At 36.4% G+C, this 26,884-nt stretch overlaps 4 protein-coding genes across 4 annotated transcripts; 2 read left to right on the top strand and 2 right to left on the bottom strand.

Moving 5' to 3' along the window:
• The first annotated feature begins 3,769 nt into the window (after positions 1-3,769).
• On the top strand, positions 3,770-8,220 carry LOC143573852 (uncharacterized). The gene is made up of 2 exons (XM_077058632.1): positions 3,770-6,611; positions 7,699-8,220. Exons 1-2 carry the CDS (start codon positions 3,770-3,772, stop codon positions 8,079-8,081), a joined length of 3,225 nt encoding a protein of 1,074 aa, XP_076914747.1. The 3' UTR covers positions 8,082-8,220.
• A 3,920-nt stretch (positions 8,221-12,140) lies between these two features.
• On the bottom strand, positions 12,141-20,195 carry LOC143573851 (DEAD-box ATP-dependent RNA helicase 39-like). The gene is made up of 10 exons (XM_077058630.1): positions 19,646-20,195; positions 16,657-16,752; positions 16,378-16,566; positions 15,476-15,616; positions 15,267-15,407; positions 15,026-15,168; positions 14,812-14,941; positions 14,678-14,726; positions 13,375-13,915; positions 12,141-12,692 (listed from the first exon to the last, which is right to left on the bottom strand). The coding sequence occupies exons 1-9, from the start codon at positions 20,165-20,167 to the stop codon at positions 13,386-13,388; spliced, it is 1,941 nt and encodes a 646-aa protein (XP_076914745.1). The 5' UTR covers positions 20,168-20,195; the 3' UTR covers positions 12,141-12,692; positions 13,375-13,385.
• On the top strand, positions 12,325-12,702 carry LOC143573856 (uncharacterized). The gene has a single exon (XM_077058634.1). It carries the CDS (start codon positions 12,325-12,327, stop codon positions 12,700-12,702), a length of 378 nt encoding a protein of 125 aa, XP_076914749.1.
• A 2,943-nt stretch (positions 20,196-23,138) lies between the features above and the next one.
• LOC143573850 (NAC domain-containing protein 17-like) lies at positions 23,139-26,614 on the bottom strand. Its single transcript, XM_077058629.1, has 3 exons — positions 26,017-26,614; positions 23,825-24,664; positions 23,139-23,515 (listed from the first exon to the last, which is right to left on the bottom strand). The coding sequence occupies exons 1-3, from the start codon at positions 26,189-26,191 to the stop codon at positions 23,142-23,144; spliced, it is 1,389 nt and encodes a 462-aa protein (XP_076914744.1). The 5' UTR covers positions 26,192-26,614; the 3' UTR covers positions 23,139-23,141.
• Between the last annotated feature and the right edge of the window lie 270 nt (positions 26,615-26,884).

Genomic DNA, 26,884 nt, shown 5'->3' with positions numbered 1-26,884 from the left:
AGCCAAATAACACTGTTACATCAGATCTGGACCGTTCTGACCAAATAAGCATGAAATTGATGTTGGATCTCCAAACGAGTCATCAACCCAAACATCAATCCATATACTTTTCTCCGAATCATCAAATAATTTCAAAACCCCCAAAAATAATTTCAACGAACTTCATCGTTTAACGTCCATGGTGGATTCAAGAGCGAACTGAATCTGTTCAGCGGTTAGTCTGAACGATTCGGTAACCCAGCTCTGATACCAATTGACAGGTCCGAGCCCCGGTGCGGAAGCGTGAAAATAATCGTTATTAAACAACGGTGTGGAGCTCGGAACTAGGGTTAGGATCGAATCTAACTCGTATTCACTCTTTAAAGATGTCTGGACGGATGAGGTGTATTGGTGAGATCCTGATTTGATTAACAATCAGCAATAAAGTAGAATGAACAATTGTAATCACAACACAAAAGATACAAATGGTAGTATGATTAATATTAGCCGAATGATTCACACAAAGATGAAACACTCATACATACATTCATACATACAATCGATTAAGAAATATCAGCCGCCACCAGGAGAGCTCATCCTGGAGGCGGAGACTCTCTCAAAGGGATAAAACCCTAAATCTCACACATACACAATACAGTCACTCATACTAGACAAATGAATAAAAACATCTATTTATACTAGTCTAGCATGACTTGGTCTTCAAGCCATCCACCTTTGGTTGAGACCAAATTAATATATTTTTCACCCACAAATTAATTCGATGCATCGGTCTAAAATATACGTCCCAACACACTGTCAGTCACCAAACCACAACACTGACTTTAACATGCCAGTACATCCGCCTTTCGCCATCCCCTTAAGTATTCCCGAAAGGGCTTAAAAAGGGGTCCACTACACTTTAATTAGCCAATCAAAATTTTCTTTGTTTTTTTTAATGTCTTACTAAACCACAACACGTTTTTTAAATGATGGGTTAGTAAAAGTATATTGTCCATTGATAATGATGTAATACTTTAACTAGCCCGTGTTAGCTAAACCACAACGATAATCTTATATTTTCATATAATATGTTTTTTTACAAGATAAGTTTAATTTTATCATAAAATATCAAAACCAAAGGAACTTGTGTGAAGTTTCATTTTTAAATTTACTAACAACACATAATCTATTTATTGGTCCGTTTATTTTTGAAAAGAAATAGTATATGAAGGTTATAGTTTCGATAACCTTGATAAAGTTCATTTTAAAAACATGAAAATAATTAAAATAGGATATAATAATTAAGAATTAGTTTATATGTATAATCAAAGCCTTCCTCTTTACCCTTTCACAATATTCTAGATATTATTGTTTCTCTCTATGGACTCTGAAAACATAGAATTCAATCTTTAGATTCTTACCCATGTTGAACCCGACCCAATAATACATATGGATATGACTAATATGAATATTATAAGCACTTTTAGGATTTAATTTTCTTATTAATGATATATCTAGACAAATAGACAAGGTCACAATATATTAGGTAGTTGATTGACATATTTTCCATCAAATATTGACTAATAATAGAACTATCAAATAGAATCAAAGCAAAAAGACACAACACAACTTGTTGTGATTGACAAATGACCATAAGTCTTTAGTGATTGTTACATCATAAAATGTTTGATCTATGACCCTTAAAAAAGAAAAGAACTTGATCTTATGCATCGAAAGCTATATAAAGAGTGTCAACTTGGCTGAGTTTACGCGCAGGAGTTCACGATGTTTGTATATACATACTCTTTAGCGTTGGTGGTCTCATCAGCAAGCAACGATTTAGCAATCACCACAAAACTCAAATCCATTACAGTTGTGACAAACTTTAGAATTTTAGAATTCTGAAAGATAATTATGTTATTGAGTTGCAAAACGAGCCTGAGCATGAAGATACGGGTGTGTAGGTTTTGAATGACGGAGAGACGATCAATGACAACAACGTTAAGGTTGTTAACAAATAAAACACCAAGATTAAGGTTCCATTTATGGATGTAAAACTCGTGAATGATACAATCAAAGGAGTACTTGTCCGATGAGTGGTTTGGTAATGTCAACTAGGATGTGCGTCGTTCATTGTTGTAGCTGATGAATGATTCTATCATGAAATTTCAAAGATGTTAAAGTTTGTCAAATAATAAAAACCAAACACCTAAATTATACTTCACATTTGGACATCCATAGTTATATTTAATTATTTACTAATAACATCTTTATGTTTTTTTAATCATATTCCTGATCTATATTATACAATATATAACATAGATATTATTGAGTCCAAAAGTAGGTTTGATCATAGTAAATATAAAAGCTTAAAAGGATATTACTTTCATAATAAACAATTTATTACAACGTATATTATTTAAAGGGTAATTTGGTACTTTTGATGAGTGTTGGTACCCTAATCATTATTTTATAAAAACAAAGAAGTTGCATGTATTTAAAACCAAACATTTTGAGTATCTCCATGCTCCAACCTCTAATCTCTTCCCTCTATACTTTCAAACTCCAATGTCCTCCCATCACTACATAACCGCCGCCGCCACCACCACCACTACACCGCCGTCATCTTCTTTTCCGGTAAGTTACCATTAGAAGCAAACAAAGTTAACAAAGTTTCTTTTTCTTGCTTCACATGGATGAGTTTGTTGTTGTTTTGGATATAGAAGTAAAGTTGGAAACACACGAGTGAGGTTTAAGCATACCCACATGCATATTGTCTCCCTAGCTTGTTTGTAAGCTTAAACCTTTTTCAAACTCCACCACCACACCACCACCACATCACCACCATAATTTTTCCATGCATTTTATCTCTAAAGTTTGAATATTTACATGACACCCATAATCTTTCCATGCATTTTATGTTCAAAGATAAAATCTTTCTTCATACCCATATCGACCACTACCCACCATCACCATAGTCCACCACCGTCCGCCGCCGTCCACCGCCATCATTTTCCGGCCAAACCCATTAAAGTCCCATAATCTTTACATACATTTTGTTTTCAAAGTTTGAATTTTCTCATGCATTTAGTCACTAAAGATTGAATCTATCTTCAAACCCATATCAATCACCACCCACCACCACCATCTTCTTAACACTTGCCACCCAACTTTTACCACTTTCTTGATGAACAAAGTTTCAATCTTTCTTCGTACCCATATTAACCACCACTCAACACCACCATCCACCACATTCTTAACACTTAATACTCAACCTTCACCACTTTCTTGATTGATAAAGTTTCAATCTTTTTTACCAAAGACTAATCTTTCTTCATACCCATATCAACCACCACTCACCACCACCATCCACAACCACCACCACCACCACCACCTTCTTGATACTTGACATATTCTTGATGAACAAAGTTACAATCTTTTTCACCAAAGTTTAAATCTTTCTTCATACCCATATCACCCACCACCCTCCACCACCTTCCACCACCACCTCCTTGAAGAATAAAGTTTCAATCTTTTTCACTAAAGATTAAATCTTTCTCCAAACCCATATCAACCACCACTATCCACCACATTCTTGATACCTGATACTTGTCATTTACCACTTTCTTGATGAACAAAGTTTCAATCTTTTTCACTAAAGATTAAAATTTTTTACAAACCCATATCTTCCACCACCATCCACCACCACTTTCTTGAAAAATAAAGTTTCAATCTTTTTCACCAAAAATTAAGTCTTTCTTCATACCCATATCAACCACCACCACCATCCATGGATAAAGTTTCAATCTTTATCATTTTCTTGATACTATCCATCATCACCACCCTCCCACCACCGGTCACCACCCTCTCACCAGATGGCAAAACCCTCCTCACACTCCTCCCAACCACCACCACCACCACCACCACCCTCCCATCATGGACACCAACCTCCCAAACCCCATGCTCATGGCAAGGCATCACATGCAACCCACAAAACCATGTCATCTCACTAACCATCCCAAACACCTTCCTTAACCTCTCATCACTCCCACCACAACTCTCTTCACTCACTTCACTCCAACTCCTCAACCTCTCATCCACCAACATCTCAGGCCCAATCCCACCATCATTAAGCTTCTTAGCTAACCTCAAGTTACTTGACTTATCATCAAACTCACTATATGGTCAAATCCCACATGAACTTGGTCAACTCACCTCACTCCAGTTTCTTTATCTTGACTCAAACCAACTCACTGGCCAAATCCCATATCAAATATCAAATCTTTCTTCACTACAATACTTTTGTATCCAAGATAATTTGATAAATGGTACACTCCCACCTCAACTTGGGTCATTAGTATCCTTACAAGAGTTTCGAGTAGGCGGTAACCCGTATTTAACCGGCCCGATCCCACCCGAGCTCGGGCTTTTATCGAATTTAACCACATTTGGAGTTGCAGCCACTGCGCTATCCGGGCCGATCCCGAAAACTTTTAAAAACTTGATAAAGCTTCAAACTTTAGCGATTTACGATACCGAGGTGTCGGGCCCGGTCCCAGCCGAGCTCGGGGCGTGTACCGAGCTTCGGAACTTGTATTTGCATATGAATAGGCTTGAGGGGTTTATTCCAGGTGAATTGGGTCAGCTGCAGAAGTTGACTAGTTTGTTTTTATGGGGTAATTCGCTAACTGGCCGGATCCCGACCGAGCTTTCGAACTGTTTGTCGCTTGTCGTGCTTGATGTTTCGGCTAACGGGCTCACCGGGGGGATACCGAAGGAGTTGGGGAAGTTGTTGGTGCTTGAACAGCTTCATTTGTCGGAGAATTCGTTAACGGGCCCGATACCGCCCGAGCTTAGTAACTGCACGGGCCTTTCCGTGATTCAGCTTGATAAAAACCAGATTTCGGGCCGAATCCCGTGGGAAATTGGGAACTTGAAAATGCTGCAAAGTTTCTTTTTATGGGGGAATATGGTTTCGGGCCCGATCCCGGCTTCTTTCGGTAACTGTACCGGGCTTTACTCGCTTGATCTTTCGAAAAATAAACTCACGGGTCATATCCCGGAAGAAATATTCGGGTTGAATAAGTTAAGCAAACTTTTGTTACTCGGGAACTCGCTTTCGGGTACACTGCCCGTAAGTGTTGGGAAGTGTCAGTCGTTGGTTAGATTAAGGCTCGGTGAGAATCAGCTTTCGGGCCCGATTCCTAAAGAAATCGGTCAGTTGCCAAACCTCGTGTTTCTTGACTTGTACACGAATCATTTTTCAGGCTTTTTGCCTCGTGAACTTGGTAACATTACGGTCCTCGAGCTTTTAGATGTGCATAACAATCGTATAACGGGCGAAATCCCGACGCAGTTAGGTGAATTGGTGAATCTTGAACAACTTGATTTGAGTCAAAACGGGTTAACGGGCCGAATCCCGACAAGTTTCGGGAACTTTAGTTACTTGAACAAACTCATCCTCAATAACAACCGGCTCACCGGGTCGATTCCTGGGTCAATAAAAAACTTGCAAAAGTTAACACTTCTTGATTTGAGTTCAAATAATTTTTCGGGTAAAATCCCACCCGAGATCGGGTCAATCACGAGCTTAACCATCAGTCTCGACTTGAGATCGAACCGGTTCGAAGGCGAGATACCCGAGTCGATCAACGGGTTGACTCAGTTACAATCACTTGATCTTTCACACAACTTGTTTTATGGGAAAATATTAATATTAAGTTCACTCACAAGCCTGACTTCACTAAATGTTTCCTATAACAACTTTTCGGGCCCGATCCCGGTTAGCCCGTTTTTTCGAACCTTGACACCAGAATCGTTTATTCGAAACCCGGGGCTATGCGAATCGGTAGACGGGTATTCATGTTCTTCAAGACCACCGAATCGAACCGGGCTGAAGTCGGCTAAAACCGTGTGTGTAGTGGTTCTAACCGTGTTTGCAGTGATCATAGCGGCTGCAGCCACATGGGTGTTCATGTCAAGAAACCACAAGCACATGATCAAGCACTCGTTAACCGACCCGAACCCGGATTCCCGAGGGGACGACTTCTCGTACCCGTGGACATTCATTCCGTTTACGAAACTCGGGTTTAGTATCGATAACATATTAGATTGTTTAAAAGACGAGAACCTTATCGGGAAAGGATGTTTGGGTGTTGTTTATAAAGCGGAAATGCCGAACGGGGAGGTTATCGCGGTTAAAAAGCTTTGGAAAACGAAAACCGACGAAGAGCCCGCGATCGATTCGTTTGCAGCCGAAATTCAAATAATGGGACATATTCGGCATCGAAACATAGTTAAACTTTTGGGATATTGTTCTAATAAAAGTGTGAAGCTTTTGCTTTACAATCATATTTCAAATGGGAATTTGCAGCAGTTATTACAAAGTAACCGAAACTTGGATTGGGAAACGCGGTACAAGATCGCAGTGGGGTCCGCACAGGGGCTCGCTTATCTGCATCATGACTGTGTGCCTGCCATTCTGCATAGAGATGTTAAGTGTAATAATATTCTTCTTGATTGTAAGTATGAGGCTTATTTGGCGGATTTCGGGCTCGCGAAGTTAATGAATTCGGCTAATTATCAGCATGCCATGTCACGGGTTGCTGGATCGTACGGGTACATCGCTCCAGGCAAGTCTTGTTTTGTTATTTTATAAAAATATAAAATAGTTCAGCATGTTAACATGGTCTGCAGCCCGTTTGTCTCGGTGTGAAACGGGTCAATACGGGTTTTCAGGTTCGGTAACGGGTCAAAACGGTTAATCTTTTATGTAAACAAATAGTACTAAATTTTTTTTTCCTGTTTTATTGGCGTAAAATTTTTTTTGGGCCCGACCCGTTTTGTTTTTACCTCGGTTTTTATTTGACCCGTTGACATTCCATATATTTTCGCGGTCCTATGTGTTAAGAGGGAGGATTATAAAATTATTTGATTAAAATACTTAAAAACATGTCAATATGGTTTGCAGCCCGTTTGACTCGGTGTGAAACGGGTCAATACGGGCTTTCAGGTTCGGTAACGGGTCAAAACGGTTTAATCTTTTATGTAAACAAAATAGTACATGAACTTTTTTTTTTCCATTTTTAGTGGCGTAAAAGAATTTTTGGGCCCGACCCGTTTTGTTTTTACCTCGTTTTTTATTTGGCCCGTTGACATTACGTATATTTTCGCGGTCCTATGTGTTAAGAGGGAGGATTATAAAAAAGGGTTCTGGAACCGTTTTGTAAACAAGCCGAGCTAGGTTGGGCTCGAGCTCAAACATAAATGAGTCAGCTCGGCTTGGCTCGTTTATTTAACAATCTGAAAATTCGAGCTCGAGTTCCGCTTGAAAACCTGAAACCGGTACTAAATCCGGTTTTGTAGTATCCTACCAGAACCATAGGGTTGAAATCGGGTTTTAACGCTATACGTCGAAACCGTTTCCAATCCGGTCAAACTCTACCCAAACCTGGATTCAAACCAAACCTGGATTCAAACCAAACCTGTTGACCTTTTAAGCCCGGTTCCAACGAAAACCAGTTTGGGTCAACAAAAGGTTCGAACCGGCTCCAACAAAAACTTTGACTTGTATTGGTCCAAACTGGAACCGGTTCGAATCGGAAACGGTTCGGGCCCAAAACCCGGTTTGCGCACCTCTATTCGGACTTGCATTTTCAAAATCCCTTAAATAATAAAATTTGTAGGAATAATAATCATTTTTTATATATGTTTTTTCAGAATACGGATACACGATGAACATAACCGAAAAGAGTGACGTCTACAGTTACGGGGTGGTACTACTAGAAATCTTGAGCGGACGGAGTGCGGTCGAGAATCGGGTCCGTGAAGGTTCGCACATAGTCGAGTGGGTCAAAAAGAAAATGGGCAGCTTTGAGCCCGCGGTCACAATACTAGATGCCAAGTTACAAGGAATGCCGGATCAAATGGTTCAAGAAATGTTACAAACGCTCGGGATAGCGATGTTTTGCGTCAACTCGTCGCCCGCAGAGCGACCGACGATGAAAGAAGTGGTTGCATTGTTGATGGAAGTTAAGAGTTCACCTGAAGAATGGGGTAAAACATCACAACCTTTAATGAAACAATCATCTACTCATAGTTAGTTAATAGTGTTGCATGCACAATGATATTGTTATGATGAGTTTAGAGTTTTGTACTTTTGTGTTAGATTTGATTTGTGTTTTAGTTAAGCGTTTGTTTATTATTGTAGCATTGTACAACTTATGTTGAATGGGACAATTCATTATTATTATTACATGTTATAAAGTGAGGTCTATAGGACCATATGGTCATGTTTTGTTGTTGGTAGAAAGTTGGAAGAAGCATGTAATTTGGTCAAAAAGATTTTTAAAGATGCAAAACACACCCTCTTTTCTCATGCAATGTTGCATGTCCCCTTGGGTAGAGAGATCGGTACCGTATCCGTATTTATACCCGTACTGAAAATCAATAAATATGGGTACCCATACTCGTACCCGTACCCGAATTTTATGGTACGGATACTTTAGATACGCTACTCGCTTAGGTATCACTTTCCATTTCATTTTTTTTTAATTTCCACTAAACTTGGTATTGGTACTGGTACGGTACCGACAATCAGTATCCATAATAACAAAACCAAAACCGTAATACCACAACCAAAACATAATATCAAAACTAAAAATGAAACAAATCAACCATAATTAAAATCCATTCATGGTGGCCGTTACTGATTATTGATTGGAAAGAAGAAGAGAACTAATCTATGATCTGATTAGAACTATTAGTACTTAATATTTTGATTATCAATGGTTTTGAAACAACCCGCTTAAAGCCTTGAGGATATCTCAATGTGAAGTTAAAAACATAGAGTTATGAGTTTTGGAAATCCTAATAATAACCCCCACATTTTCAAAACAGGTACCGGGTACCAGTACCTAAAATCAGTAAATATGGGTACACGTACCGAATAGATGGATACGAGTATTCAGGAAAAAAAATCTCATCCCTACCTTGGGGTGAGAAAAATTGAATCATAAGTGAAAACCCAACCGGTAACCAAAAAATGATTGTATTTAACCATAACTAAAAAAAACCAACGGCAATAGTTAGTGAATTCAAATAACCGACCATTTGGTTATGGTTAATGTATCTCCATTATCTGACTTAACAAAAACTGAACATGTTACTATGTTTGTCTTTCCAATTTTTTTAACTTATACATGGATTTCCATACTCAAAACATTTTAATTCATGCTGCAAGTGTCTATAACCAAGCTTGGAACAAAAAAACCGACCTATAACTTACATTTAACCGACCATTCATTATGATTATGGTTAAGAAAACTAATATAAGAGATGACATAACTCTTGGTTTATTGTTTTTATTTTCTATCTTGTGCAGCTGATCTACAATCTCTAAAGACAAAGTTGGTCGGTTAGTGACATTGTGATCGTTACACAAAACCTACATCCAACCGGCCTGACAACCGTTATGCACCAACACGTCGTGAGGACTTTGTTGTAATAAATTTGGTAGACAATACACATTGAACAACCACCATATCCATGTTCGGATGTTCCCATGTTAAGTGGTATTACCATGATCCTATGAGTTCTCATTTGGTGTTATATTGGCTAAACTTGTTGACTTGATTCATAGACTTGTTCATGAATCTTATTGTTGTGCACATACAAGTGTTTTATGTTTTATATTTTCCTCTTTTTATATGATCAAATTGGCATCAACAATCCGCAAAAATATCAAAAATCTCTCGGAATTAAAACCGATATTTTTAAAAAATCCGGCAGCACGATGTTCTAGCAAACTGCCCAAAAATATCGGGCTCTAACTACCGGTTGCCTTACGAAAATCTGGTATATCCGGGTTCAACCGACCGATACGTACCGGTTTTTAAAACATTGAAATAAGGATTAATTTCATATATACCCTTACAAACTAAATAAATATCATATATACCCAACCAAAACTTGAAATATGATATATGCTCTTCCTTACAAAGTAACTAAAATATCATATATGTCCTTATAAAACAATTAAAGTATCATATATAACCCTATTCATTAATAGTAATTTAATAAATGAGCATTTTATCGTTATTTTTCAAAAAAATTTACTTTTATATATGCTCATTTTTAACGAATAGATCATTCCACCCCTTTCCATTACGTAATGTGTTTAAACCATATGTTATTATTTTAATTTTAATTGACTTTTATCATCTTTTACGACAACCAAATCGTCTCTCGTCACTTCTTCAAAATTGCATACCATTCAAAGATTTATCACATCGAATGGTCTGTATTACAAAACTTTTTATCGCATCTAATCAAACTAGAGTAATATGGTCATTTTTTAAATTATCTTAATGAAATGGGTGTATATATGATATATTAATAACTTTGCAATGGCATATATGATATTTTTAGTTTTGCATGGGTATTTATGATATTTTTAATATTTGTAAGGGTATATATGAAATTGTCCCTTGAAATAAACAAGTAAATTAAAAACAAAATAAATGGAAAGTTGTTTAAATTGAAGAAATTCTTCGAGAATAAAATTGGGGCTTCATATGATCAGATCGGTACGTTTTCATCCATTACTTATGAGCCCATAAAAGTTATGTATGTTAAATATGTAATCTTTAGCATCGTGTTATTTATCTTCAGTACATTTAATTTCAATTCCAACGAACCTTCAACGTATCAAAATTTACGTATACGTTAAATATTCTCATTTTCCTGGTAAAGGTACAATTCTAATGGTTTTTAAGTGTCAAAATACTGACTCCATATCTTTATGATAACATGATCATATCTTAAGAGTAGATTTATCAAGCCCTCAACGAGTTATATCTTTGCATCCGTAGCCATTTACTTTTTACCTTGCAAAAACTCGTCTATCGCCTTCACTTTGCATCCACATCCGTCCACGAACATCGTTAGCCTTCCATTACATATGCTCTAAGGTTCAATTGATACCCAATTAACAAAGAAAAGTGAGAAGTCAACCCTTCTTCACTTAAGTTTGACTCATCAATTGTCAATCTTAAAGTTCTATGTTGTTCAATAAATAAGGTTTAGATCCCTTGGGATCCAAATACCTCACTTTTTGGATCAATAACAACACTTCTAAGCAACATATCTTGAACAACTCAATCTTTACAACAATTTTAGGATCATATAAAGTCAACTTTGTCCCATACTCTACTCATTTGATATCCTTAAGTATCACCTTTGACTCCCAAGTTTATAGATAATATATTAATATTATTTTAAATAAATCACTTATAGAACACAAACTCCTAAACCTTGATAAATGCACACATAATAACCATACAAGACTAAAGAATAATGTCTAAGGACATTAAACCAACAGAGTAGTTGTTAACTAGTTATTTAAATTGAATTTGGGCCTAAAGTCTACATAATAAGTTTGGGCCATAATGGAGGTGCAAACAAGTCAAATCGCTCGTAAGCTACTTGGATCGGACCGATAAAAGGCTTGAACGAGCCAAGCCATACCCACGGATAAATCTCATTTAATTGTTAAAATCCCTCACTCGAGCCTTGTATGACAGTATGAGATCATTTAGGCTCGTCGAGCCTACTGTATTTTTTTTGATTCAACTCTTTTAGACTTCTATGTATTAGTTTACGCTACACAACTAACCACGAGCCAAGCTTTGGCTTGTTTAAGGTAATGCATGGGAGCTTGAGCTAAGCTTTGACTTCTTGTGGTTTTTTCTCAAAATATATAAAAACAAGTAAAAATGTATATAAAATAATTAACAAATTAAAAACAAGTCAGCCCAATCCGAACTTGATAAATAACTCAAAAGCTTAGCTCGAGCTCAGCTCGTATGCACCCTCACATTCAACAACATTATAAACAACTGCATGACTACAGTTCTAATTAATTTCGATCTAAATTTCGGTGCGGTCTTGGAATAAGCCATCACGATAACTTAACCTTAAATTTCGGTTTACAAAAAAACTATTCTTTGGTTATCGATTTAGGCCATTTTTCCATTCCGGCAAGCGCAGAACCGAATTCGAAAACCCAAAAAATAATTAACTGTTAAATAGGAGTATATATAATATATAATTAACTATACATACATATACTAACACTTTTTTATCTTAAATATATTATATTAATGTCTTGAAGCCAAACCACCAAACCCACAAAAACTTAAACCATAACACTTTATATTAAGTCCACCTAAACACATAACAAAACCCTTAACCACCCCACAATATATCACACTATAAAACATATAACCCATGCAAAATCTTAAACACCAAAACCACATAAACCATAACAAAACAAAACAAGAACCAATGGCTCGACCGCTACCGACCCACCTTCTACCCGGTGCATCACACCTAAGCCTAGCCATTGGCTCGGTTTTCTTGTGCGCATTCGCATTGTTCATGTGTGCAGGCCACTCCCGAAAATGGGTTCATAGTTTAAAAGCTTGTTATAGTTACGATTATGAAGAACCAGTTATAGAACTCAACCACGGAGGCATGAATCATGTGTTTCAAAGCGACGATGATGAAGACGACGAAGAAGAGAAAAAAGAGTCGGTTTGGCAAAAGAATATACTTATGGGCGGAAAGTGTCAACTACCGGATTTTTCGGGGGTTATAATTTATGATGCTGAAGGAAATGTTGTTCCACCTAAACCAAGGCTTCTTGCTCTTACCTGGAAATAGAAGATGAAAATATTTAATAAAATGGTTTAAAATTTTTATTTGTTATTGTGTAATTTGTGTTGAAAAATGTTAGTTTATAAAACGAAATTTGCGGTTTTAACTTTTAAGGGTGTATATGCGTGCGCTATTAACGTTTAATTTTTTTTTAATTTTAAGAATGCAAACGACTGAATGAAGAAGACTAACGGAGCATGTTCAAGTTCGTTTGCTTAACTTTAACTGAACAAATGAACAAGGCTTTCTAGTTCGTGTCACTAGTTTAGAAAATGAATGTGTTCATATTCGTTTATGTTCGCTCGTTAACGGTAAAAATAAAAGATTAACGAACGTAACCGAATGGACATAGATGAACTAACATAGCTAAAACCAAATGACATAAAATTAAAATGAGCCCGAAAAATTCAAATGAGTATTTTATAATATGAAAGTAAATGAAAAAACTTAAAACAAAAGCAGACTTATAAATATAAATGAACGTACACGAACGTAAAAAGATAATGACATATGTTCATGTTTGTTAGTTTACTAAATCAACAAATATATTTTTGGTCACGCACATTCATATATTATATCAACGAACTTCCCACAAAATGGTTCAATGAACGTTTGGTTCATTTACAGGCCTGATTAATATTGCGTCCAAATATCTAAATAACTCTTGAAAAAACTTACTAGGTGACCACTCAACTAGCCCTTGTTTGATCCGATGTAGAGCTACGACCCCTAAACCCCACAACAATTAGCTTCGAGGAAGATTTCTGAAAACCCGATTGACTAACCGTCCGACTTTGACTTTTCCCGCCGATTTTCACTACGGGGCGTTTCGGGCTACTTGGTTTTGAAAACTTCGACGGCTTGGTAGACCCGCTAGCGGTTGACTTCTTAGACTTTGAAAAGTCAACTACTTTACCGGATTTGGGCCCGGATGAGCTTCTTTTCGTTGGTGATTTGGAAAAGCTAACTGCTTTGCTGGATCTGGTGGGCCCCGATGAGCTTCCTTTGGTGGGTGATTTGGCAGCCCACGTAGGTTTGTTGTTTTTTTGATCGGATGCTTTGACTTTGACCGGCTTTGACCGATATAGTTTTGGCCTGCTACTGTCTTTATGAACATTATTTATGCTCAGTGACTCTAAGCTTTCGTTTTTCCTCATGGCTTCCTCGACACTGGTTGCTAACGCTAAGTCCTTTTTAGTAACTAGACTCGTTACTTTTCCTGAAAATAAATAACAAAAAATCATGAAGATAAAAGAACTGTAACATATCAATCAATCAATCAATCATACCCAGTAAAATCCCACCGACAGCAAAGCTATAAGTAGGGTCTGGGGAGGGTGGGATGTAGGCACACTGTACCTCTATCCAAAGGAATAAAGAGGTGGCTTCCAGAGAGACCCTCGGCTCTAAGTACATGTGTATGAAGCAAAATAAAGGAAATCAAAGTTTAACAGCTATATAAAAACTACTACTAATTATAATAATATTAATAATAATATTAATAATAAGAATATATATATATATATATAGAGACACACACACCCAGAGTGAGGATAAACTTTTTGAAATTGAGAACTTTGAGAACCATTTTAATCCACAAAAAAAACCATTTAAAAAAACTAATAAAAAAAACCAAAAATTTTTAAAAAAAACCAAAAAAATTTATTTTTCATCTCGGTTTCGTAAAAAAAAACAATAAAAAACACACCTAATTATACACATATGTATATTTTTATTTAATCTTGATTTACATAATGTACATATATGTACATTATCACTTATCTTAGTTGTACATATGTGTATAAAGAATAACTTGTATAAAATTAAAAAATACGTATTATACATATATGTATAATTTTGCTAAAACGATTTTTTTTATTAAACCGGGATGAAAAATAAAATTTTTTGGTATTTTTACTTTTTTTATTTTCGCGTTTTTTTTATAATTTTTTTTATTTTTCTTTAAAAGAATAAAAATAGCCTTTTGCACCCATACGAGCAGTCCTTCCGGTTCGATGAAGATAGTCAATCTAGAAAACACATAAAACAAATATTACTATTTATAAAACTATAAAATAATTATGATGAACTTAAGAGAATACCACAAAAAGATACAGAGTTCAATGGGAAATCAAACATAATAACATGATCTACATCCAAGTCCAGTCCCCGAGCTGCCAGGTCAGTACAAACGAGTGTCGGGCAATCCCCGTCATCACTTTTGAATTTTTTGAGATTTTCTACCCTGGTTTATATATTTTATAAATGAGCTACGCTTTAGAAAATAATATATAAATGACGGAAGGGTACTTTAGACATTTCAACTCACCTTTCAACCGCAGGCACCTCACCATGATAGTTAACTGTTGCGAGTTGGTTTTCACTTAGAGAATGGTCCACTGCACGACTAGAATTCAATGTGTTACAAAACACCATCACTCGGTTCCCCTTTGCTAAACTCCGCTCAAGAACCTATAAAAACCAAAATTTCTAAATCCTGATCGACGGTGTGTACATTATGCATTGAAACTTGTATGTTCCAATAAAAGAAAAGAAAAGAAAAAATGAACCTGTAGTAAAGCTTCCAACTTGTTTTCTGAACCCGAAAGTTTGATAAAATCATGGCGAGCGGAAGCAACCTTTTTATGAAGAGTCGATGTGCGAAGATGTTCGATTCCTTGAAACTCTTCATCAACTAACTTTTGTACGGCCTGCATCAAATCATCAAACTTTTAATAAATATGACATTATGATAAACAAAAAAAGGTAAGTAGCATACATTTGTCATTGTTGCAGTCACCAAGACGGTTTGAAAACCAAGACCGTCAGGTTTTTGGGCCCGGTTTTTCAATGGAGCGAGAAACTTGCGGATGTCTGGTCCAAACCCGCGATCAAACATTGTGTCTGCCTCATCCAATACCTAATAACATAAGAAATACAATCATATTAAAATACTGTGAACTATAAACGGATACGTAACTAAAATTAAACCATTTATAAGTAACTAGATTTTCATCTCCCCGGCCAATTAATAAAACCTCGACGTTGAAACCTGGGTGTTGGTAAAAAACCCTGAGCGTTACGTCGGTGAGTTGACATGAATTCGGTTAGTATCGTTTATGTTCTTTATAATATAGACACTATTGGCAAAATCCTAGCGTAAAAAAATATATATATTCGTCAAATTAACATTTAAAAAATAAATTATTTTAAACGAATTTTGTTTCGTCAGTAAACCTGGGCGGTGGTAAAACCATAACGTTGTTAGTCCCGAGCATTGAGCCGATAACTGGACACAAATTTGGTCGGTTTCGATTACGTTTGTTAGGTACCAGAGCTAAAAAGGAATATATATATATATATATAAACAGAGTGGACCAGTGGGGTGGTGCCATCCGATAAACTCGGCGTTGGTAAAACCGAGCGTTGTCAGTCCCGGACGTTGAGACGTTGAGTCTATGCGAATTGGGTCGGATTCGTCACGTTCGTTTTGATATCAGAATTAAAACAAACAAAAGAAAAAACAAAATTATCGTTCGGTCAACTTCCATTATGTTTGTTACGGTACCAAAACGAAAAAAAAATTGCATGGACAAGTAAGGTGCCGCCAAGTGGCCCAATGACGGCTTAGCGGCACCAAACTTGTAGTTTATACATATTAGATAATGGAAAATAGGTTACCAGATATCTGATATCACCGTAGACCAAGTTCCCTTCTTCAATATGTTGAAGAACCCTGCCAGGTGTCCCCACCACCATGTCTATCGGTGAACTAAGGGCATCCTCTTGCGGTCTTATACGACCACCGCCACTAACCATGGTTGACCTAAACCGAGCATGATGACTAATAGCCTTTGCAACACCAAATACCTGCAATATTTATTAAAGAATAATAATTATTAAACATACGCATGGCGTTCATAGAAACAATGAAATCATGATATTATTATTATTGTTAACCTGTTCGCATAGCTCCCGTGTTGGGCAGAGGACAACTGCACGTGGACGTCTAGGCTTCATCACCATGCCATTGATTGCTTCATCTTGTCTTAATAACTAAATAAAAAACTAATTAAATAAGAAAAATAGAATAAGTGGTGATTAGAGGTGTGCAAGAAACCGAAAAAACCAAAAAATCCAAACCGAAACAAAAACCGAAGGTTTGGTTTTATATTTTTGTAAAAACCGCACTAATGGTTCGGTTTTGGTTTTGCATGTAATAAAAACCGAAAAAACCAAACCGAACCAAACTCCTAAATTTTTGTTTTTTTATATTTTATATTAAGTAATTTATAAGAATTCAATATATATGTAACTGCAATATTTTTGATCAAATGTATAACAGTCTATTATTTTACAATTAACAAAATTATTTATACCTAATTGCAATATTTTTGTCAACTTTTTTTTCGGCCTAATTTTTTAAGCTCAAATGGCAAAAACCGAATAAACCAAAACCGAACCGAAACCAAACGAAAACCGAAAAACCGAAACCAAATGGTTTCAAAAACTCCAAAAACCGAAGTTTTGGTTTTGGTTTGGTTTTAGCCAAAAACCGCACCGAACCGCACCACGCACACCCCTAGTGGTGATTGTATTCAAGTATTAAACTATTATATAAGTAAACCAAGGTCCTTTAATAATTGGTTACTGTCGACATATAATTACCGAATAATCATCTTCCAAACTTATGTCACTATACATTTTATCTTAAGAATCATAAATAGTGTTTGTCATACACTCAACTCCAAATCAGTTATCGGTCAGCTCAATAACAAATAGAGATGTTCAAAAAGCTCACAGCTTGTGGGCCTGTGGCTAACTCAAAATCAGCTCGTTTACACCCGATCCAAGCCCGAACCAAATTAAGTCTTTATCAATGTGTAAAAGTTACAAAATATAAAAAATCATAAAAATAAACAAGGTAGCAAAAGTTTGTAAGAGCTGAGCTCCAGCTCAGCATTTCAGCTCGTTAATGTAAACAAGCCGAGCTCAAGCTCAACATATCAGTTTGTTGATATAAACGACCCAAATGCAAGCCAAAATAAGTTTTCATTAGTGTGTAAAAATTACAAATCTTTAAAAGTCATAAAAATAAACAAGCTAGCACGATTTTTTATGAGCCAAGCTTGAGCTCAACATTTCAGCTCTTTAACATATTATCAAGCTGAGCTCGAGCTCAACATTTCAGCTAGTTAACATAAACGGGCCGGTCTCGAGCTCGACATTTCAGCTCACTGATATTAACAAGCCGAGCTCGAGCTCAAATTTTAGTAAGCAAGCCGAGCTCAACATTTCAGCTAGTTAACATAAACAACCGGAACTCAAGCTCAACATTTCAGCTAGTTAACATAAACAACCCGAACTCAAGCTCAAACTTTCAGCTCTTCAACACAAACAAGCCAAGCTCGAGCTCAACATTTCAGCTCATTAACATAAATAACCCGATCCAGGCCTGTTCCTAAACGAGCCAATCCCGAACTAGCCCCTAATATTGACAACCCTAATACTAACAAACAGTTTTTCACATAAAAAAACTATATTTCATTACAAGCAATCGATCACAAACAAACTGTCAAAATGCATAACCAGAGAAACTAAATAAACCTGCACAAGAGGCAACAAGTAGAAATAACAAAATTTTAATAATCATAATGATAAACACCCTAGCACAAGTTTTTATGAGCCGAGCTCGGGCTCAATATTTCAGGTAGTTAACGTAAACGAGAACAGCTCGAACTCAACTTTTCAGCCAGTCAAGATAAACAAGCCATGCTCAAGCTCAACATTTCAGCTAGCTAATGTAAACAAGCCAAGCTCGAGCTCAACATTTCAACAAGTTATAAACAAGCGAAGCTCGCACACAACATTTCAGCTAGTTAACATATATTAGCTAGTCAATATAAACAAGCCAAGCTCTATAACATTTCAGCTAGTTAACGTATTTCAGCCCGTTAATATAAACGATCCGAGCTCAAGCTCAACATTTCAACTAGTTAACATATTTCAGCCCGTTAATATAAACAAGCCAAGCTCAAGCTCAACATAAGCTCGTTTACATAAATAACCCGAACTCGAGCTCAACATTCCAGCTCGTTAATATAAACAAACTGCGCTTGAGCTCAACATTCCAGCTCGTTAATATAAACAAGCCGAGCTCAAGCTCAACATTTCAGCTAGTTAACATATTTCAGCCCGTTAATATAAACTAGCCAAGCTCAAGCTCAACAATTCAGCTCATTAATATAAAGGACCAGAGCCCGAGCCAAAACAAATAGTCAAAACATATAAGTTCGAGCTCAACATTACAACCAGTTAACATAAACAAGCCAAGCTCGAGCTCAACATTTCAGGTTAACATATTTCAGCTAGTTAAAGCCAAGCTCGAGCTCAACATTTCAGCTAGTTAACATATTTCAGCTCATTAATATAAACAAACCGAGCTAGAGCTCAACATTTCCGCCCGTTAATATAAACAAGCCGAGCTCGAGCTCAACATTTCAGCTAGTTAACATATTTCAGCTCATTAATATAAACAAACCGAGCTAGAGCTCAACATTTCCGCCTGTTAATATAAACAAGCCGAGCTCGAGCTCAACATCTCAGCTAGTTAACTTATTTCAGCTCATTAATATAAACAAACCGAGCTAGAGCTCAACATTTCCGCCCGTTAATATAAACAAGCCGAGCTCGAGCTCAACATCTCAGCTAGTTAACTTATTTCAGCTCATTAATATAAACAAACCGAGCTCGAGCTCAACATTTCCGCCCGTTAATATAAACAAGCCGAGCTCGAGCTCAACATTTCAGCTAGTTAACTTATTTCAGCCCGTTAATACAAACAAGCCAAGCTCGAGCTCGAGCTCAACATTTCAACTAGTTAACATATTTCAGCTAGTTAATATAAACACCAGAGCCCGAGCCAAAGCAAATATTAAAACATATAAACCTGCACAAGAGGCAACAAATAAGCAAGCGTCTTCCCGGACCCCGTATGCGACCCCAACACAACACTCGTCTCCTCGATAACCTTCGGTATCCCCACCGCCTGTATTTCCGTCGGCTCCTTAATCCCCATCTCCTCTAACGCCGCCAACACCTCATCACTCAACCCCAGTTCACCAAACCCTAGAAAAATCTTGTCTTTTTCAGTCTTTTTGTCAAAAGCTTGAATCTTTTGAGTCTCTGGGTGTAAATTCTTGGGTTTGGGCTTGTGGGTATTGGTGGGTATCGAGTCTTTGAGGTGTTTGAGTCTTAAACGTTCGAGTAGGAGTGAGTGTTTTGAGGATTCTAATGTGGGTTCGTCGGAGATGGGTACGGCGGCAGCGGCGGCGGCGGCGGTGGTGGTGATGGGTCTAATTGGTGGGTAAAGGTTAATGGGTCGGTAGAATTTAAGGGTAATTGATTGAGTTATGATTCTTGAATTGGTTGAAGATAATGATAAGGTAATGATTCTTGAACTGGTTGCCATTGTTTTGGTTATGAAATCTGCTGCTAATTGTTTGTGTTGGTGGTGGTGATGAAGGTTGAAGATTCAAGAGTTGAAGTTTGATCTTTAAACGGATAGAGTTAAGGGCCTGGGTGCAAACGAGCCGAGTTGCTAGCGAGTTAATATCGATAAATATCTTTACATGAGCGTCAAAGTTAGGGTCATGCGTGATGTGGTTCCGTGCGATTTTTAGCTAAAACCAAACCGAAAATCAAAACTTCGGGTTTAGGAGTTTTTGAAAGTGTTTGGTTTCGGTTCGGTTTAAGTTTTTGCCATTTAAGCTTGAAAATTTTAGGCTAGAAAAAAGTTTGTAAAAGAAAATGAATTTAGGTATAAATAATTTTGTTAATTATAAAATAATAGACTGTTATACATTTGATACAAAAAATGTTGGAGTTACATATTTATTAAATTCGTATAAATTAATTAATATATAAAAATACAAAGATTTAGGAATTCGGTTCGGTTCGGTTTTTTCGGTTTGTTTTATATGCAAAACCAAAACTGAACCGTTAGTGCGGATTTTACAAAAAAACATAAAACAAAACCATCAGTTTTGTTTCGGTTCACTTTTTTTGGTTTGGATTTTTCGGTTTCTTGCACACCCCTATGCAAAGGCATAAAGGGCTTGTTGAGCCTTGTTTATTTTTTCACTTTCAAACTTTTATGCATTAACTTAACCGTTTGAGGCCCGCAACGAGTCAAAATATTGGAACACCTAATCTATAAAAGCCTATTAGCTCATATATAATTTTTTTTGGAATTAATAAAAGTGTTCTTTAAATATGTTTTTTATATGAGTTATGTGAGTGTGAATATTATTTTGAACATTTAACCTAGTTAAATATATATAGTAATAACAGTTTTACATGGTAATAGATCATCTTAATAATTCTACATTCTCAATTCTTACAATTTTAGCATTTGCAACATCACAAACAATTTTCTTAACAACAATCTAATATATTACTAGTTATACTACACTGATGTCTACCAAAGGGGACTCGAATCCTCAACCTCTGAAGAGAGCACTTTATAACACACCAAAATATAGACTTTTTCCTTATGGCTACATTATCAATACACGGTAGAAACCTTCTTCGCATTATTGTCTTCTTATACTTGTACTTCTTTTAAATGTTGTCGTTTTGAAACCTGCAATGAGATTTACCTTATACATATAAAAAAAATCTATTTGAATACTTCTTAATAATAACTAATGAATTAGTTTTTAGCTGTCTTATTTCATTGTTCTAGACTAAATCGTAAATCAACCTGTTAGTAACGTCTTTAATCATTGTTAACTAAAACGGTACCAACGATTTGATTTTAGTGTTTAGTTTGTTGGGTTGGAAATAAGCTTATAACTTATAGGTATGTCAAATGGCAAACAATTAAGCAATGCTATTTATAATGAGTTTTGAATCATCATCACGAAGAAACTTAAAATTCGAAATCTAATACCAACCAATATTATTTATTTTATTTACAAGTAGCTAACAAGATTGTTTCCTTATTTTGCAGGGTGAAAACTTTTTATGGGTTAGTGTTAGCGGATTGCTCTTGCTCTTGCTCTTGCTCATGCACGTTTAATTATTGAATTTCCATCTCATCCACAGTTAATACATCCAAAACCGGTGATGATATTTATTTGAGGCTATGGACGGTATGTCAATGCTTGAGTGGGAGCAATCAATGACGGGTGTGTCTGCATAGGATGTCTTCTCTCAAACAAACAAACAAAATAAAATTTAGTTAGCTCCTCACAAACAAAGCGGGCAATATTGTCAAGATAACTTGCCATACGTTTTCTAGACTAAATTGTAAATCAAGCCGTTAGTAACCTTTTTAAAGATTTTAAACCAAAATCAAAGCGTTAAAATGAAACCGAACCGATTGAACCAAACTGTTACCGATGATTTAATTATACCGTTAAAGCTTGTTGGGCTGAATTATAACTATGTCAAATGCTAACCAAATAAGGTATAATATGACAAGGAGAAAAGAAAGAAAAACTACACAAAAGTTTACAAGTTAGATCATGAAAACATAAGTACACTTTTCATTTAATCTGATACAAATCTTTTGTACTTCAAAATTGGTTTTGAATCATTTCTTTTTACATTAACAAACTCGAAATCTAGTATTACATACCGACTAATATCGTTTGTTTTGTCCATGACCATCTCATGAAAAATCATTATTTGTTTTGTCCATGACCATCTCATGAAAAATCATTATTTGTTGGTATGCTCTCCACATAAACGCGTTTAACTGTAGAATTCTTATTTCACACACAATCAATACGCCCAAAACAAGAATTGGTGAGGTGATTGCCTGTGGATGATAGAACAACTCCACATTATGCTTAAGTGAGAGCAATCAATGTGTTTGTCATGTGATGTTTTCCTTATAAACAAAACGGACAATATAGCTACATTTGATCGGTCTAATACTACAAACCCGTTTAAGATAAAGATAAACCTAATAAACCGACTATATACATTAATTACAAATAATTTTATAAATAATACCGTTTTAATATGAATTTTAGAAAGTCGTTTTTTGTTAATCATATACAAAACAACCAATCTAATTTGAATATTTATAAACCTATCGACGATTTTTTTAAGAAAAACCAACGATAAAACCAAACTAATAACCGTTTTGACCGATAAAACCAAACTAATAACCGTTTTGACCGGATCGTAAACATATAAATAAAATACAAAAATTTAATAGATCAATCACATTGTTTCTAGTGATAATGGTACAATATAGGAAATCAAAAATAAACTAGAATGGTAATAAATTTGTAGATTATTTAGATCTTTTACTAAAAAAAATTATATAATTACATTAACATAATTTTATACTTAACTAATACTTTTAACTATTTATAAACACATTCAAAATCTTACTTATATTAACACATTATAAATTACACCCTCGTTAACTATAACCACACGAATCTATTTAACAATTCGATAGACGATCCTACAAACACCCATAATATAGCAAACAGCACACCAAGAACCGAAAAAAACACAATACCCCTACTTGATGAACTCGGTTTTCCTAACCTTGTCGTGGTCGAGGCGGAAGAAGCTAAATTTACATTTCTACCCTTGCTAAAGCTAGATATTCGCTTAAACGCCCTGTTCACAAGTGCACTACTTTCTGAGGCGGAAGCCGGAGTGGTTGGTATTGAATCAACAAAAGCCCATAAAGCAGATGAAAACTGAGAATCCGGATTATTATTGTCCGTGTTTTCGGGACATTGATTTAGATAATATTCGGGTTTGGCGACATTTCCTTCGATTACCACACCTAAAAATTAAAACCACAAAAAACGCGGGAAAAAAATTATCAGCTAATGATATTATACCGCTCATGAAACGGGCTAAAAAAGCTTGGTCTTGAACTCCACGAGTTGGCCTCGAGAGCTCTTGCCATTGGCCCATTATCCATCTGATCATGAGCCCGATAACGTTAGAAAAACAGTGAAACGATAGCATGGTAAAGGACTAAATGATCTACAAAACTTACTAGTATCGAGCTATAAGTTACTTATATATTATCTTTTCAGTTTTCACATTTACACGTCCTGTTTAGAAATCTCGGGTACAAATTCAGTACCTGATGACGGGTTGGAAACGGGCTTGTTAACTGTTTGCATGCTCGTCATGCTGCTAACGTTTTGATCACAGTGGTTCCATAGATCGTAGCTTACTGGAAGTTCATCGAAAAACCCGTGACCGTTTTCGGGCCCACCGGGCCCGGGCCCAAACTCCAAATTGTCCATATTATGGTAAAAATCAAACTCTGATAACGAGTTAAAATCAGTAACCGGGTCACAAGTTCCCATTTCTGGACCGATCAAATCATCAATTTCAAGAAAATCTTTCTCGACATGACTCGTTGAACCCTCGGTTACGGGTTCAGGAAGAGCTTCGGGCTGGTCAATAATTTTATGCAAAAGCGCGACAATATCATCCGAAAAGCCCGTTTCTTCTTCTTGGGTATTTATATTTTCGAATTTATTTAACGAGTCCGAAATGGGCTTTTGGGCCAAAAGAGAATCAACATCCAAACAAGCTTCAACATCCCATTCTTCTTCAACAAACGGTGCACCGTACTGCTCACCATTCTTGGGCCCGGCCCCGCTTTTCTTAAATATTTTGGACAACACGTAGTGTTCTTGCGCACTCGGGCATCTTTTGAGTTCTTCTTCATCCAAGGTGTACTCATGCATGACCCAATCGGTTCTTAGGCCCGAGGGTGCACGGCCTTGATAATAAACGAGGGTTTTTATATTCCCGACTGATGATGATTTTCGTTTGATGGTTCGGTCTTTACCGGTTGCTTTCCAGTAACCGTTCCTTGTGGCTCGACTTGATCTTCCACCGTTCGGGTATTTTCTATCTCTCGGGCTGAAAAAGAACCATTGTCGGTCCCCGGTTTTCAACTTAGATAGCCCTGTATATTATAAAGAAATAAGATTAGAACTTTGACCGATTTTGACTTGAAAAGTACCAAAAAGTTGCTGACTTTTGTTAAATACTTAAAAAAAATCCTAAACTAAACAATCAACACAAAAACAAAACTCATAACAAATAACCGTCAAGGCGTCAATAAATAATAAACAAGCCGAGCTTGAAAAAACAACTCACGAGTCGAGTTCAAGCTTTATTAAAAAAGCTCTAACCAAGCCAAGCTCAATCTCTAGTAAGTTAACGAACCGAGCTCGAGCTTTAAGAAAAAAGCCCCAACCAAGCCAAGCTCAAGCTCGAGCTCTCGTAAATCAAAACAAGCCAAGCTAGAGCCTACTTGAGCTTGAGCTTGGCTCGTATACGATACAAAAGAGTCAAAACCACCAAATAATCACAAAATTCAAAACGTAAAACAATCAAATTCTTCAATCAACAAGATCGTAAACTACTAAACTAAACAACCATCACAATAAACAAAACACAAAACACATAACAAACGAGCCGAGCCTGAGCTCTATTAAAAAAGCTACAACCAAGCCGAGCTCGAGCTTTGGTCAACGAGCCAAACCGCTAAGTCAAGCTCGGGCTCTGCTCATATACATCACAAAATAATCACAAAATCAAAACTTTAAAACAATCAATCAATAAAGCATTTCATAATATCAACAAACCTTAACTAATAACAGATAACAGTCGATAAATAATAAACGAGCCGAGCTTTATAAAAAAACTCGAAACCAGCCAAGCCAAGCTCGAGCTCTTGTAAGTCAAACTCGAGCCTAGTCGAGCTCTGCCTTGGCTCGTTTACACCACACAAGATCCAAAACCACCAAATAATCACAAAAACCAAAACTTGATACAACTAAACTCTTAAATCAACAAGATCTTATCACGATAAACAAAAGAGTTCAACGGGTCATCACAATAAACAAAAGAGTTCAACGGGTCGTGCACAGTAACTCAACGACGCTGAAGAACGATAACTTTGTTTTCAGTAGGTTCGGTTTTGTCATTCAAAAGGGGTGGCAGGGTCGCTTGTTGCTTAACTGCTTCTTTATTGTAATTGGATCCTTTTATTATAATTTTATATTTATTTTAATTTATAAAAAAAAAACCCATAACAAATAACAGTCAATAAATAATAAACTAGACGAGCCCGAGCCGAGCTAAAAAAAAAGCTTGAAACGAGTCAAACTCGAGCTCAAACTCTCGTAAGTCAAAACAAGCCAAACTGGAGCCTAGTCGAGCTTGGGCCGGCTCGTAAACACAACAAGAGTCAAAACCACCAAATAATCACAAAAACCAAAACTTTAGACGACGACGACAACAACAACATACCAGGTAACTCTTCTGGGTCCCACTTATAAACATCAACTTCGGCAATAATATCCATCTGAATCGGTCTCCGGCAGATCTTTCTCTTCAGATAATACAAAACCAGTTCTTCATCTGTTGGGTGAAACCTGAACCCAGGTGGAAAACACTTCGCCGATGATTTTGAATCAGAACCCATCAAAATTAGACCAAATTGGGATCTGGGTTTGTTGAATAATCGATCAATTGATTGAATTTGAAAGTGGGTTTGGAGAATTAGAGCAAATTGGTATCTGGGTTTGCTAAATAATCGATGAATTGACCGAATTGGAAAGTGGGTTGGATAATTAGACCAAATTAGGATCTGGGTTTGTTATATTATCGATCAATTGAGTGAATTTGAGTGGTGAATTGAAGCAATTGAGTGATCGGAGAGTGGATTTGAAATAGTTAGGACAAAACTAAACCAAATTGAGATCTGGGTTTGTTAGATAATCGATCAATTTAGTGAATTTGAGTGGTGGATTGGAGTAATTGGTTGATCGGAGAGTGAATTTGGGAGAATTGGAGGAAACGTGTTGAAGAAGAAAAAAATTGAGACCCCCAATTTGGGGGTTTTTTGTGGGTTGTGTTTTCTGGTTTCTTTATGGGTTTTTTATTTGGTGGGTGAATGGATGGGATGATGAGTATCTAGGAAGCTACCTTAAAGTTTTGTGAATGACATATTTACCCCTACGTTTTTGTTAAACTTTTTGTTGACACTACCCTCGAAACTTAGAGCATCTCCAATGTTATACATCAGTTTCTGTTTTAAACCGCCAATTCAGCATGTCACATCATATTTTAAACTAACATACAAAAACCTTTATTTCTTCCCCAGTAGTTATTACCT

Source organism: Bidens hawaiensis, unplaced genomic scaffold (assembly GCF_021521415.1).
Source record: "Bidens hawaiensis isolate Kalapana, Puna unplaced genomic scaffold, B.hawaiensis_p1.1 tig00026657_1, whole genome shotgun sequence".
Lineage (NCBI taxonomy): Eukaryota > Viridiplantae > Streptophyta > Magnoliopsida > Asterales > Asteraceae > Bidens > Bidens hawaiensis.
This window is presented reverse-complemented; position numbering and strand designations above follow the sequence as displayed.

Excerpts from the sequence above, each read along its gene's own strand:
- LOC143573851 (XM_077058630.1), bottom strand. The coding sequence starts at position 20,167 with ATGGCAACCAGTTCAAGAATCATTACCTTATCATTATCTTCAACCAAT. Across the intron at positions 15,617-16,377 it reads ACGGTGATATCAGATATCTG|GTATTGGATGAGGCAGACAC; the intron begins GTAACCTATTTT and ends TTATGTTATTAG. Across the intron at positions 13,916-14,677 it reads TGCTCGTATGGGTGCAAAAG|GAAAAGTAACGAGTCTAGTT; the intron begins GCTATTTTTATT and ends ATTTATTTTCAG.
- LOC143573850 (XM_077058629.1), bottom strand. The coding sequence starts at position 26,191 with ATGGGTTCTGATTCAAAATCATCGGCGAAGTGTTTTCCACCTGGGTTC. Across the intron at positions 24,665-26,016 it reads GGACCCAGAAGAGTTACCTG|GGCTATCTAAGTTGAAAACC; the intron begins GTATGTTGTTGT and ends TATAATATACAG. Across the intron at positions 23,516-23,824 it reads CGTTTCCAACCCGTCATCAG|GTGTGGTAATCGAAGGAAAT; the intron begins GTACTGAATTTG and ends TTTAATTTTTAG.
- LOC143573852 (XM_077058632.1), top strand. The coding sequence starts at position 3,770 with ATGGATAAAGTTTCAATCTTTATCATTTTCTTGATACTATCCATCATC. Across the intron at positions 6,612-7,698 it reads GTACGGGTACATCGCTCCAG|AATACGGATACACGATGAAC; the intron begins GCAAGTCTTGTT and ends ATGTTTTTTCAG.
- LOC143573856 (XM_077058634.1), top strand. The coding sequence starts at position 12,325 with ATGGCTCGACCGCTACCGACCCACCTTCTACCCGGTGCATCACACCTA.